General features: G+C 52.4%; 2 protein-coding genes across 2 annotated transcripts; one reads left to right on the forward strand and one right to left on the reverse strand.

Moving 5' to 3' along the window:
• Positions 1 to 2420: 2420 nt before the first annotated feature.
• WDR38 (WD repeat domain 38) lies at positions 2421 to 6504 on the forward strand. Its single transcript, XM_025261658.2, has 9 exons — positions 2421 to 2551; positions 3052 to 3172; positions 4735 to 4851; positions 4968 to 5065; positions 5400 to 5480; positions 5704 to 5835; positions 5957 to 6106; positions 6291 to 6338; positions 6430 to 6504. Exons 1-9 carry the CDS (start codon positions 2483 to 2485, stop codon positions 6502 to 6504), a joined length of 891 nt encoding a protein of 296 aa, XP_025117443.1. The 5' UTR covers positions 2421 to 2482.
• Positions 6505 to 6750: 246 nt separating this feature from the next.
• On the reverse strand, positions 6751 to 11100 carry RPL35 (ribosomal protein L35). Its single transcript, XM_006049279.3, has 4 exons — positions 10945 to 11100; positions 10403 to 10539; positions 9230 to 9311; positions 6751 to 6934 (listed from the first exon to the last, which is right to left on the reverse strand). Exons 1-4 carry the CDS (start codon positions 10945 to 10947, stop codon positions 6785 to 6787), a joined length of 372 nt encoding a protein of 123 aa, XP_006049341.1. The 5' UTR covers positions 10948 to 11100; the 3' UTR covers positions 6751 to 6784.
• Between the last annotated feature and the right edge of the window lie 3470 nt (positions 11101 to 14570).

Here is a 14570-nt window from a genome sequence, read left to right on the forward strand (position 1 = left end):
AATACTTCTGCTGCTACCGTAACTGTGACCCACTCATGCCTGCTCCTTTCCCATGCTGCAGACCACATCTGCAGGTTCAGCCCCTGCCCAAACCCAGGGTTTGCCATACCTTCAGACCCTGCTGCACATGAAGCCAGACAGCTCCTGATTACAAGGTCTCCCCTACATCATGAGGTGTACCTGGGCTGTGGGCCCTTCAGGTGATGACTGAGGGCATTGGGAGCCTGACAAAGGGCATTTGGAGCTTTAGCCTAAAGCATCTGAAGCTAAAGTGACAAAGATGGATATCAAGACCCCCTCCCCTTCTCTGAGCACTTTCTGCACACCAGGCACCCTTAACAGGTACCGTGTCACCAACTCCCGACAAGGCAACCACTGTCAGCACTCCCATTTTACAGATGAGGAAACCAAGGCACCAAGTGACCAGTTAGCTTACTCAAGGTTGCAGAGTTAGTAGCTGGCAGAACCTGGATTTAACCCAGAATCATGGCTTTAGTGCCCCATCTTTGGGGCAGGAGCTCTGACTTAATCTGGGAGCTGGGCAAAGGATGTCCATCCAGGGGAAGCAATGATCCCAAGGTAAGCATCAGGCCAAGAGGGTGGGAAACCCCGTGTGCACAGGCCTAGGGTGGGATGTAGGGAAGGAGAAGGGCCCCTTGTGGATAAGTTCAGGGAGTTAGATGGGGCAGGGGGCTGGGGAACAGGGGCAGAATGAAGCAGGAGAGGTGAACACGATGCTTGGTCCAAGGGCCCTGGAATTCACTGTGGGTGATTCCAACCACAGACTCCTGGGTTAAGCAGAAATGTTTTAACCCCAGCCACACTGCTACAGGGTGAGTGGTTGTGGGGCCTGGTGGACAAGGTCTATCCAGAGAGCTCTGGGAGTGACGGGCTGAGCTCAGGAACGTGTGGTTCTGGGCACTTCAGGTAAAGCAGGAGCAACTCGGTGGCTGCAGCATGGGCTGCAGGGTGCCTAAGCAGAGAGAGGGAGGAGAGGGTCCGGGGAGTCAGTGATGGGGGCGCCGTGTTCAGGACCCAAGTCTGGAGCTGGGGCGGGGCTGGGGCAGAGGTGGCCCTATGGGCCCAGATGGATCCCTGGGGAGCCAATTCACTGACCTGGGTCCTTTGGGAGTTAGAGTGGGGGTGGGGTAGCCCCAAAGCCACCATTGTTGCCCCCTTGTCCGCCTGACTGTCTAAGACCTAAAATAGAGCAGGAGAACAGCAGATCTCCGTGAGAAGAATTTCTGGCAAAGAGGTCTGGGGGGAGGGGTGTGAATCACCACTGGGAACACTTCACTTGAGTTTGAAACTCTCAAAGCCCAGCTGCCCCAGCCTCACCCTCAGGGAGCCTGGAATACACTGGAAAGTGGGAGAGTGGGGTATCTTAGTCCCACCCCTGTCCAACCGTGGGGAGAGGGCTGGGTTCTGCCCCCAGCTCTGCCATGGAAATGCTGGATGACTGGACCAAGTTTGTCCCCCCAGGGCCAGTTTTCCCAGATGTACCAGGAGTCAGATGCTTCATCTGCTGTGAGGCCCCTGGAGTTCATGGCAGGTGGTCCTAATATAGGCCTCAGGGTCAGAGAGACATGGGATGAGGTCCCAATTCCTTTCCTATTGGCTGAGTGACCTTGAGCAAGTCCCCCCACCTCCTGCAGCCTCAGTTTCCTCATCTGAAAAATGCACATTGAAACCAAGTCCTGTTCTTTCTGGTTTCAGCTGAGCTATCCAACAAGGATCTTGACAACTCCTGGGGCCTCCCTCCACGTCCTCAGATGGAACACTTCGTGCTGCTGGGAATGTTATCAGAGACTTCACTTTTTAATGTCCTGTGCTTTGCATACTGCCTCTGGCTCTCCACATCCTGGAGGGCCTAGATGAATATCTAAATATCATATCGTTTCCAGAGGTTCCATGGGGGCATTTCAGCCCCGGTACTGGCCACTCCTGGAGGAAAAGGGTCTTTGGTCCAGGGTGGGGCCCTCATGGGCACCTATCTTGTGTCATGCTGGATCCCTGAGGGGCAGGGATGGGACTCCCCATTGGGCAGATGGGGAAACAGGATCCTCTCCAAGAGGCCTATGTGCCCTTAGCACACTGTGCCTGGGTTCAGTGCAGCCGCAGAGGCTGACGCGGGATGTGGTGCTGGCGTGCCCTCTAGCGGCCGCCGGGCGCCATCCCCCTCCGCGGCCAGAGCTGCCCAAGGTCCGACTGCCAGCGGTTAGGGCAGGGAAGTTCCTTCTTGGAGCCATCCGCGGTCCAGCCTGCTGCTGTCCCACTTCCCCCGGGCTGAGAACAGTCGCCCAGACTCCCTTCTCATGGCTTCCCAGAGACCCCAAAGCGGCTGCGCGCCCCGCCCCGATTGCCATGGAGACCGCTTGTACACAGTTTCCCCCTTCCCCTCCACCTTGTCCTAAGTCAGGTCCGCAAGCCGGACCAGCGCCCGCCTAGGAGGGAGCCCGCCAGGGCGGGCGGCCGCAGGCCCATGAACAGCAGGCCCCGAGGGAAGCTGGCCGTGGGGAGAGTGAAATTCTTCGGCCGGCACCGCGGGGAGGTGAGGTTCTGTCGACCTTTCCCCAGACAGACTTTGGGCTTCTTGGCTTTCGAGTAGTTTCTGGTTCTGTGTGGTTCGGGAGCTCGAGTGTTCCCTGAGCTCCAGTTGCAGAATGGGGTCCAGAATTCTAAGCTCTGGTTCCAGAGAGGGTTCAAACTCCTGGCTGATTCCAGTGTTCTCTGGACTCTGGCTTAAGAGGGAACTCAGGGCATAGAGCAGATTTTAAGCTAGTTCTGGACTCCAGTTCTAAAACAGGATCTTGGCTTCTAAAGAAGGCTAGCTGAGCCTCAGGCTCTGGTTTTACAAGACAGCAGAGAAGGCTCCAAGTCTTGACTCTACTGCAGAGTGGTTCCTGGGTTCTGGTTGTTGAGAGGCCTGAAGTCCAAGCTCTAACCCCAGGCTCTTGGGACAGTGTTTAGGGCTGGCTCGGGAGTCTGGAGTTAGGCATGAGCAGAAAGTATTTCTTGCCCCAGGATAGGCCTTTTTTACTTTCCTTCCAGGTCAACTCTTCCGCCTTCTCTCCCGATGGCCAGAGGCTGCTCACGGCCTCCGAGGATGGCTGTGTATATGGCTGGGAGACCCAGAGCGGGAGGCTACTGTGGAGACTGCGTGGCCACAAAGGTGAGGCTCTTCAGCCCAGATGGGGAGACTGAGGCCCATTGACCTGTTTTGCATTCCGCAGTCTACCAGCATTTGAGCTGGGCATCCCAGCAAGATAGCACCGGTAGGGCTGGGGTAAGAGGGCAAGGAGATGGGACCTGGTCCCTTGGGTCCTGAGCCTGACTCTTGACAGACCTGGACTCAAATCCTACCACCTAAATCTAGGTAATACCACCTTCAGTTCAGTCGCTCAGTCGTGTCCGACTCTTTGTGACCCCATGAATCGCAGCACGCCAGGCCTCCCTGTTCATCACTAACTCCCGGAGTCTACCCAAACCCATGTCCATTGAGTCGGTTATGCCACAGCCATCTCATCCTCTGTCGTCCCCTTCTGCTCCTGCCCTCAATCTTTCCCAGCATCAGGGTCTTTTCCAGTGAGTCGGCTCTTCGCATCAGGTGGCCAAAGTATTGGAGTTTCAGCTTCAACATCAGTCCGTCCAATGAATACCCAGGACTGATCTCCTTTAGGATGGACTGGTTGGATCTCTTTGCAGTCCAAGTGACTCTCCAGAGTCTTCTCCAACACCACCGTTCAAAAGCATCAATTCTTCTGCGCTCAGCTTTCTTCACAGTCCAACTCTCACATCCATACATGACCACTGGAAAAACCATAGCCTTGACTAGACGGACCTTTGTTGGCAAAGTAGTCTCTGCTTTTTAATATGCTGTCTAGGTTGGTCATAACTTTCCTTCCAAGGAGTAAGCGTCTTTTAATTTCACGGCTGCAGTCACCATCTGCAGTGATTTTGGAGCCCCAAAAAATAAAGTCAGCCAGTTTCAGTCATTTTTAAATGTACAGTTCAATGGTGTTATGTTCACTTTGTTGTGCAACTGGTCTCCAGAACTCTCATCTTGCAGAACTGCAACTCTGTACCCCTTGAACTCATTTCTCCCTTCCTCAGCCCCTGGCAACCCCTGTTCTGCCTTCTGTCTCCAGTTTAACTAAATACCTGGTGTAAGTGGAATCTTTCAATATTTTTTTTGCTGACTGACTTCACTTGGCATAGTGTCCTTTATATTCATGTTTACCCACTTTTTCGACTGTGATTGAAATCAAGTCTTGTCACTTTCTCTGTGCCTCGTTTCTTTAGAATGGGGATAATAGTTGCTATCCTATAGAATGAGATTAATGCAAGCAAAGCACCTGGCTCCCAGTAAGAACTCAGTAAATTATAATTAAAAAGACAAGGGAAATCTGATAATTATAGGGCAAACTGGTTCATGTTATACTAGGCAAAGTCCAGGGGCTGGGGAGTCAAAGACGATAATGTAGAACCTAGGCTGGGCTGAAAGGAGGTGCTTTTATTTGATTTATTCATCTTCCAGATGGGCAAACCAAGTTTGCCATTTCAGACCAAAGGCATGGAAGCCCAGGAATTTTCCAGCTGGTTGGAGGATAAGAGTTAGAAGGGAGTGAGAAGGGAGGCAGGCAATGCAACTGAAGAAATCAGCAGGGGTTTAGACTGCAAGGGCTGGAGGTGGAGGGTAGCGCCCCATTGCTTGACCATGGCCACCCGCCCCAGGCCCCGTGAGGTTCTGCCGCTTCTCCCCTGATGGCCGCCTCTTTGCCAGCACCTCCTGTGACCACACCGTCCGTCTGTGGGATGCTGCAGATGCCAAGTGTCTGCAGGTCCTGAAGGGTAAGTGGGCTGGGGGGAAAGACTGGGAGCCAAGCAGCCAGGCCTGGGTTCCCGTTCAGACCTTGCCGTGTCCTGTGCCACCTCGCCTCTCCTCGACACTTGGCGGGTGTCTACAGGTCACCAGCGGAGTGTGGAGACCGTCAGCTTCAGCCATGACTCCAAGCAGCTGGCCTCGGGTGGCTGGGACAAGAGGGTGATGCTTTGGGAGGTGCAGGTATGTGGAGGGGCAGCCAGAGAGGCCTGGGATCCCGAGAGGCCCTCCACACGGTTACCCTTTCCCAACCGGAAAACGTTGTTCCATCTTCGCCACTGCCCTTGCACACACCTGGTGTTCTACTTCCTTGCATCTAGCTGCAGCCACCTCCCCAGGTCCCCTCCCACCCACCCTTGTATCCCAACTCCTCTGCCATGAAGTGCTCCCTCTTCTGTCAAGGCCTTGGAAGCCCCCCCAACCCCTACGCAGCATGACACTACCCAGGCTTGCAGAGGGCCCGGGGTCTGACCCATCCGAGGTGGAGCTCTCCAAAGCTCAGGGCTCTCTCCTCCAGTCAGGCCAGGTGCTGCGTCACTTTGTGGGACACCGAGACTCTGTCCAGAGCAGTGACTTTGCACCCAGCTCAGACTGCCTGGTGAGCCATCTCTGCCCCCGCCCCAAGAGGAGGCAACTGGGAGCCCACCCCCATTTCCACTTCCCCACTTGGGCCAGAGTGGTTAAAATCCCACACCTTGATTTAGCTCTTCTGAGCCTGTCCCCTCTATAAAGTGGGGATTCTGCAGGTGCCATGGTGCCTGCTTCCTGTGGGCGTGGCCAGCTGAGGAAGCAGGCTCCACACTCAGGGCAGCTGTCTGCAGGCCACTGGCTCCTGGGATTCTACCATCCGCATGTGGGACCTCCGGGCAGGGACCCCTGGGATCTTCCACCAGGAGCTGGAGGGTCACAGAGGGAACATCAGCTGCCTGTGCTACTCACCATCTGGCCTACTGGTGAGCTGGGCTGCCTGAGTTCTGGGGTGGCTGCCGACTGCAATTCTGAGGGTCATGGGCCACTTGGGGGGCAGAGGATGCAGTCCCCAAACCTATATGCTTAGAGCTGTCTGCTGTCCAGGCATCTGGCTCCTGGGACAAGACCATTCACATCTGGAAGCCCTCAACCCGAAGCCTGCTCATCCAGCTCAAGGGCCACATCACCTGGGTGAAGAGCATTGCCTTCTCCCCCGATGGGCAGCAGCTGGCCAGCGCTGGCTACTCCCACATGGTAACCCCTACAGGCCTTCGTTCCTGCCAACTCCCACCTCACACCTTCCCTCTCAGAGCCCTCAGCAGGTCCAGAAATGCCCACTTCCCTATCTGCCCTTGTTAAACACACCTCACAGACAACAAAATTTTGTCAAAGACACCAGCCTGTAAGACTTCCCTACCCGTCACCTTTTTATTTCCAGGTCAAAGTCTGGGACTGCAATACAGGAAAGTGCACCGAGACTCTGAAGGTAAGGTCCGTGGCCGAAGCAAACAAGGGTGCAGGGGAAGGTCTGCTGGGGAGGCCTGCACCCCCAGAACCCAATATTATGCTTTTGGCAGGGGGTTCTGAACGTGGCCCATGCCTGTGCCTTTATGCCAGATGGGAAACTCTTAGTGTCTGGAGCTGTTGATTAGACAAAATGTCAAGTCCACCACAGATCACCTTGACTTGCTCAAACCAAACATCACCATCTACAGCTCTCACACCTTCCACCCCTGCCTCTCCATGCCCAGGGGGCACAGGCCCAAAATAACCATAACAGAGCACCCAACAGATCCCTATGGCCAGGGCAGCAAGCCTGCTGGAATCCATCGGGCACCTGGTAACCATAGCCACTTCCCCAACAACTGAAGCCCCTATAAACACAAAGCAATGCCAGCTAGTGGTCTGTCTGTTTTATTGACAGCTGGATGCTCAAGCCTTGACTGCATACTTCCGGAGGGGGTAAAGCCGCTCCTTCCGCTGCTGCTTCTTGGTCTTCAGGTTCTCTTCATGCTTGTTGAGTCGGCGGCGCATGGCACGTGTTTTCTTGGGCCGCAGATCCAGGGGCTTGTACTTCTTGCCCTGGGTGAGGAGAAGCAAGGGGAACCTGAGGACCAGGGTTTAGGAGCACTGCAATAGCTAAGGCAGCCCCGGAGGCTGGAACTGAGGTGCCAGAAGTGACCTGAGGGCAGTGTGTGTCGGGGAGATGTCTGCCAGGTGCCGGTGGTGACAGCAGCACTGAGCACACGCATCGGGGGAGGAGCTGGCTTGGCCAAGGCCGCCCTGCTACGAGGGGCCAAGTTCCCACCTCGGCTCCTGTTCTCGGGCCTTTAACAGGAGATGGATCATCTCTCCATCTCTGCTCTCACTCCACTTCCTCCCCTGTCAGTCTAGGCGAAGGCAGCTCTGATGGTCCCCTTTGTTCTGCCAAGGCCCCTTGGGGCCTCTTTCATTGGAAGCGCTGTCCTGTGTGCTGGCTTAGCCACAAATGAGACCTGCTCCCTGCTCAAGGAGGTCCCAGCCCACCAGAAAACAAGTGGTGTGCTGGTGTGGAGGAGGAAAGAGACTGAGGAAGGCTTCACCTCACAACTGACAACAGCCTCAAAAGCGAGAAACCAGAGTGGGCATGAAAGCCCTGCAGAGTGACAGCTCAGGTTGGGAACTGCCAACAGCCTGGAGGGGTAGGCACAGGGCAGGTGGGTGTGCGCTTCAGGACATGAACAGCCTTGGGGCAGAGAACTGCAGGGAAAAAGCTCCACAGGAGATGAGGGCAAGCTCTGGGGGAAACCTGCAAGTCTGCCCATCCACACCCCTCATACCGCTGATACAGGTCAGGGCTTCCTGCTTTCAATCTGCTAAGCACCTAGAGCTCTGCTTGTCCAAGAAAGTAGCCATAGCCACACACGCTGTTTACATCTTCCAGTCCCTATAACCATGTAAGTGCTTATAACCATGTAACAGGCACAGGGGGCCAGAGGTTAATTTATCAAAAAGTGCTGATACAGAGACCTCATCTCTACCTCCTGGAGCCCTGGCTGGCTTGTATGGTGGAGTGTACTCACTGGATGGTCATGGAGGCAGTTCTTCCAGGCCATACCTCTACACGGTTCCCTCAGAGCCTGATAAACGTTCCAGACCCAATTCTCAGAAAACCTCCCCCACACAAACGTACACATGTCCAGGGATGGCAACAAGCCCAGCACACAGTGGCAACTTTGACATGTCAAATCCTCCAGTCATTCAAACACTAATTGGGTGTTGATGTGAAGCCATTTTGCAGTCAAAGCCCCCTAATCAGTAATCTTTAAGAGATTATAGAGTAATCTGGGTGGGCCTGCTTTAATCAGCCGAAAGGCCTTAAAGGCAGGGATATGGCTTTCTCCAAGAAATCCCACCTGAGGGCAGCAGCTTCAACCAAATCTTTAGCTCTGCTTGCTCAGGATCCTCTCTTTGAGACAGAGGGCACCTCCTCCACAAACAAGTCATTTCCTTGTAGTAAACCAAATGTGTGCATGAAGTGAAAGTGAAAGTTGCTCAGTTGTGTCGACTCTTGGCGACCCCATGGACTATACAGTTCATGTAATTCTCCAGGTCAGAATACTGGAGTGGGTAGCCTGTCCCTTCTCCAGGGGATCTTCCGAACCCAGGTCTCCTGCATTGCAGGCAGATTCTTTACCAGCTAAGCCACAAGGGGAGCCCAAGAACACTGGAGTGGGTAGCCTATCCCTTCTCTAGCTGATCTTCTGGACCCAGGAACTGAACCAGGGTCTCCTGCATTGCAGGCAGATTCTTTACTGAGCTATCAGGGAAGCCATGTGTGCGGATGCATTCTATAAAATCTCTCACTGGTTCAGCTTCATAGTTTAATACTAGTGTTAGGCACAAGCCCCAGAAAACAGTTGTTAAAAACTCTAGGCTGTGAGGGACAGGCACCTGTGGCAATCTCCCGGAAGCACTCAATCCACCCCCACCCTATGGGTTGGAATCTAAGCCCAATCACTCCATTTACTGCATGTCAGTGATGCCAGGCAACTTAACCCAAGTCTTGAGGTCCTCATCTGAAAAATGAGAATGCCAGATACTTGGTGGTGACTGACACACCAAGACAAGTAAAACATTTAAAGAGTCAATCCTCATAGACTCCCCAAACTCACCCAGCTGGTGAGGTTTTATTCAAAATCCAACTCTATCCAGACTCCCACACCTTTGATTCCTTGACAACTGCAGCCACATGCTGTCTGCATGCCATATGCTAGAAGGCTCTAGAAAGCCAGTCCCAAGCACCCCAGCGGGAGCTCACCATACCACCTTTTGGGCCTAGGGAGAGCTGGAATTTTGCTCCCTGTAGCCCAGCACCGTTATCCCTTCTCCACTAACCTTATAGAATTTCCTGAGGTTCTCTTTCTGAGTCTGGTTAATGACGGTCAGTACACGGGCGATGGATTTACGAACCACTCGGCTACAAAACAAGAGACAATCAATGAAGATGTGTAAGACACACAGCACTCCCCAAGGTATCTATTTCAGGGCCTGACCAAGATGTCACAGGGCAGGGGCACTGCCCATCAGCTCACCCACATTCACCCAGGAGGTGCCTAACCCAGCCCAAGAGGGTGTTCTGGAGGCAAGAGAAACAATACATGAGCATCCTAGGAAAGGGGACATGAAGCAGCTGGCACAAACAGTGTTTTTGAAGAGCTGTGAAGTGTTCAGTGAGGCTTAATGAGGGGAAGTGAAGGGCAACAAGGAAAGACCTTTCATCCCTGGCCATATATCCTAAGGGCTACAAAAAAAGACCTAAGCAATGTGGATCTGAATAAGCTCACTGGAGGGAACCATGCCACAAGCTGGGCCACTGGGAGGGGACAAGGCTGAAGACAAGAAAAAGCTGGGGATAAGTGAAACATGTCCTCATGCTGAATGAGAGCTGATCAGTAAATGGCTGTAAACATCATCTTGATTCAGCATGCACCACAAGAAAATTACTGGGGGCCCATCTTATAACAAAGGGGAAAAACATGGGTGGTGTGCCAACCTGCACATCAGGTACAATGTGGCAGAAGTGGAATTTATGCCCCAGCTGACTAACTCGGAACTTATGTTAAACTTGATGTTAAAACTTGAGAAAGTTTTGATTCTTGCCCCCCATACACCAGTAAGTTACACTACAACTAAAATAAGGGGTGCAAGGGATGCCTCAACCAAGTGAAAAAGGCTGAGGAAAAACATCAAGTGCTGGTGGGAGACAGAGGAATGGGGTCAATTAGACACTCAAAGGAGGCATTAAAACGGGACTTCGGGGGCACCTAATTCTTCCTCTAGATAGTCAAGCCGTTACACCAGGAAAAAGGAACACAGGTCAAAAGCAGGTAAAGGCAACGTGTCACCACACGCCTCGGCGTGAGAAAGGCACCTAAAGAGGCTGAATAGAAACGGCGCCGCGTTCTGACCCACGGAGCCATGGAAAGGGCAGTTACACGGCCAACTCCTTAAGCCCACTTCGAAAGTCCCCTACGTGTGTCCCTGTACTCTGGCCGCCAGTTCACTTACATCTTGGAGAGTTTGGAAGCCGCGCCGCCTGTCACTTTAGCCACGCGCAGCTGGGACAGCTCCACCTTCAGGTCCTCCAGCTGTTTCAGCAGCTCCTCCTTCTTCTTGCCGCGAAGGTCTCGAGCCTTAATCTTGGCCTGCCCGACAAAGGTCTGGGTCAAACACCTCCCCTCTACCTGCGTCGCAGCCCGCCCCTCGAGGCCGAGCGCCTTGCCCTGGGCCAAGAGCGCTCTGGAGACCCAGCACTACCCGCCTCGGGCAGGGCAACCCAGACCCCAGCAGACGCGCCCTCGCCCAGTCCTGCTGCGAGGCTGGTCCCCTACTCCCATTCCGCAGACGGACAAACAGAGGCCCCGGGAGCGCGCGCGTACCTCTCGGGGCCCGGGCCTGAGGTGGGGAGAAGACTGAGGTGGCGCTAGGCCACTTCGCAACGCGTCCCACAGGTCAGGCTGGCAGATGGGTTCTCAGCTCTCGCAACACGCTCTCCATCCCGGCCCCTGAGCCCCACAGTACGCGGATGGCGGCCGATTTTCCACACTCACCATGGCTGTATAGTCTGCCTCCGCTGCCTTCTCGGAGGGAAAGAGGAAGAGGCGGGGCTGACCTTCACAACTACTGCCGGGTGGCGGCGGGCGTGGTCAATAGAGCGGCGGCGGTGGAGCCCTGGCTCCGCCCCTACTATCCCGCGCGGGCCCAGCCTACCCACCCCACGCCTTGAGGAGCGCTTTGGTACCGCCCACTCAGCCCCCGCCCGTCCTGAGGAGGCAGAGTCCCGCCCTGAGGAGCCGAGTCCCGCCCTGAGGAGCCGAGTCCCCGTCCCGAGGAGCCGGAGTCCCGCCTTGCAATGAGCCTGTCTCTCTCTTGCGCGCTGAAAATTACTTTGTTGTAGTTCAGTCACAAAGTCCTATCCGACTCTTTGCGACCCCATGAAGTGCAGTTACGGCACTCTTCCCTGTCCTTCACTATCTCCCCGAGTTTGCTCACTCATGTTCACTGAATCGGTGATGCTATCCAACCATCTCATCCTCTGACATCCCCTTTTCCTCCTACCCTCAACCTTTCCCAGCATCAGGGCCTTTTCCAGTGAGTCGGCTCTTCGCATCAGGTGGCCAAATATTGTAGCTTCAGCTTCAGCATCAGTCCTTCCAAAGAATATTCAGTGTTGATTTCCGTTAGGATTGACTGGTTTGATCTTGCTGTCTAAGGGACTCTCAAGAATCTTCTCTAGCACAACAATTCAAAAGCATCAATTCTTTGGTGTTCAGCCGTCTTTATGGTCCAACTCTCACATCCATACATGACTACTGGAAAAACCACAGCTTTGACTATATGGACCTTTGTCGCAAAGTGAGTGCTCTGCTTTTTAATACGCTGTCTAGGTTTGTCTTGGCTTTCCTTTCAAGGAGCAAGCATCTTTTAATTTCATAACTGCAGTCACCATCCACAGTGATTTTGGAGCCCAAGAAAATAAAATCTGTCACTGCTTCCACTTCACTCTTTCACTGCCATAATATAGGCTCTTTAGCTCTTCTTAACTTTCTGCCATTAGAGTGGTATCATCTTCATATCTGAGGTTGTTGATGTTTCTCCTGGAAAATTACTTAGATTTGGTCTGTTTCCTACAGGGCAGCGGGGAAATTTCACCCTGGGGTAAGAGGCAACCTGTTTGACTAGTAAGACTGGAATTCATCCACTCATTTATTTGTTCTTCATTCATTCATTTGTTCATTCATTCATTCGGTACACTTTTGCAGGCGCCAGTGTTCTGGGTGGGTCCAGGGGATGAAGGTTGAGGGTTTTAGAAGATGAATTAACATGGCCTCTGCTTTGGAGGAATTTAAAGTCTATGGTGGGTGGGGAGGGGTGGGGTAGACAGCTATAATGACAGCATGTGTTATTTAGGGGAAAAGGCATTCATGGCCTTTTGTTAGTGAACCTGACCAGGTTTCAAATTCTTACTCTGTTGCTTAGTGCCAGCTGACTCTCAGCAAATCCCTTCCCCTGAATCTCAGTTTTCTCACCTGTGAAATGTAGTGTTTAGGAAGATCAGGAAGATAACATGTAAAACTCTTTGCACAAGACCTGATGCATAACAACTGCTCAGTATCATTGATATTAATGTTCCCAGTTGAAATGAACACATAAATTGGCCCTGAAAGTTAAAGGGGGGACTTCACAAGGCAAAGTGCTCAGGCTTTCTGACTGAACAGTTGCATTTTGCCCCCAGCAGCAAGCATGAATCCATGCCCTAGTGTCACTCCGCTGCCATTAACAAAGGCACACCCACGTCTTAGAGCTCTATTTAAAGGCAGGTTGCCCCCTTGTTGCTGTCAGATGTCACCTCCAGGAAGCCTTCTCTCACCCTCTTATGGGTTTCTGTTAATGAATCTTTAGCCTTGGAGTAAATTGGGACAAAACCTCCCCTTGTTGATCTCTGTGCACTAAAACCTCTCTAACCCCAAATATATTGAATTAGAATGAAATTTATATGTCTGCCCCCACATTCAACCTGGAAGTTCCCCAAGGAGCAGAACCATAGCTGACAACTGGTTTGGTTTCTCTCGCCTCCAGACCCAGCACATGGATACTTTTTGGATGAATTGAATTGAGCTTTGTCTCAGATCACAGTGAGGCAGGCTTCTAGGAAATGGAGGGAAGGGTGTAAGAGGAAGCAGAGGGCATTCTTGGCATGGATTGGTCATAAATGGAGGTTGAATGGGGCACAGGAACATGGCTATCATATTTTCCAAATGCTTATAGTTCTATTAAAGTTAATAATTGTGTACAGCTTTTCTGAACTTTATCTATTGTTGTCGTTGTTCAATCGCTCAGTTGTGTCCAACTCTTTTTGACTCCATGGACTGTGTCTGTCCTTCACTATCTCCCAGTTTGCTCAAACTCATGTTCACTGAGTCAATGATACCATCCAACCATCTCATTCTCTCTCGCCCCTTCTATGACTACCCTGTTTCTCTTACATGCCACATTCAACCCACCCCCAAATTCTATAGCTTCTGTCAGTGGCTCAGACAGTAAAGAATCTGCTTGCAATGTGGGAGACCTTGGTTTGATTCCTGAGTTGGGAAGATCCCCTGGAGGAGGGCATGGCAACCCCTTCCAGTATTCTTGCCTGGAGAATCCCCATGGACAGAGGAGCCTGGCAGGCTACAGTCCATGGGGTCGCAAAGAGTCGGACACGACTGAGCAACTAAGCACAGCACATCTTCAAAATACCCAGCCTCTTCCCACCACTGTTATTGGCACCTGCTGGACACTGAGCCACCGTTGCCTGTCTCCTGGACCATTGTTGTCACCTCACAAATCACCTCCGTTTGCTCTGGTTTCTGTTCTCAGTAGAGCTGCCAAAGGGACCCTTTTCAAACTGAAGTTAGATCATGTCTCTTCTCTGCCCAGAACTTCCAGGGCTGTCCTGAGTTAAGACCACATCCTTTTCTCACCTTCAAAGTCCTACAGCACCCGCCACTCCCCCTTCCCTCTTCCACGTTGTTTCTTCTCATAGGTTAAGGTATCTTTGCATTTCAGAAAGTGAAAGTTGCTCAGTCCTGTCTGACTCTTTGCAATCCCATGGACTATACAGTCCATGGAATTCTCCAAGCCAGAATACTAGAGTGGGTAGCCTTTCCCTTTTCCAGGGGATCTTCCCAACCCAGGGATTGAACCCAGGTCTCCCACATTTCGGGCAGATTCTTTACCAGCTGAGCCACAAGGGAAGCCCCATCTTGTTTCTTGTTACTCTTCTGCTCCAGTATGGCCTTGCTTTTTCTGGAACACACCAAGCCTGCCCTGTGTTTGAGCCTTTGCTTGGCTCCATCCTTCAGATCCACTTCAGCATCACCTCCTCAGGGACACTTCTCTTAATCACTTTATCCAAGGTGCTCTCAGAAACTGCATGTTTTTTTTCCCCTTCCTCAAAATGTAGTCATCCCTGACATAGTGTGGATATTTAAATTTCTGCCTCACTGACTGGAAGGCAGATCCATGGTCATAAACAGTGATATTATTTAATTTACTAGTTTACTTGGGAGCTATTTCCTTACTTGTAAAATGAGCATTTCTGGTTTGAAATTCCTTCTGATCAGAATGTTCTGGGGATATGAATTTCTGTTAGCTTGTTGCCTGCCTCGGTCACAGATTTCTTCCAAGGTAT

Source organism: Bubalus bubalis, chromosome 12 (assembly GCF_019923935.1).
Source record: "Bubalus bubalis isolate 160015118507 breed Murrah chromosome 12, NDDB_SH_1, whole genome shotgun sequence".
In the NCBI taxonomy this organism is placed as follows: Eukaryota; Metazoa; Chordata; class Mammalia; order Artiodactyla; family Bovidae; genus Bubalus; species Bubalus bubalis.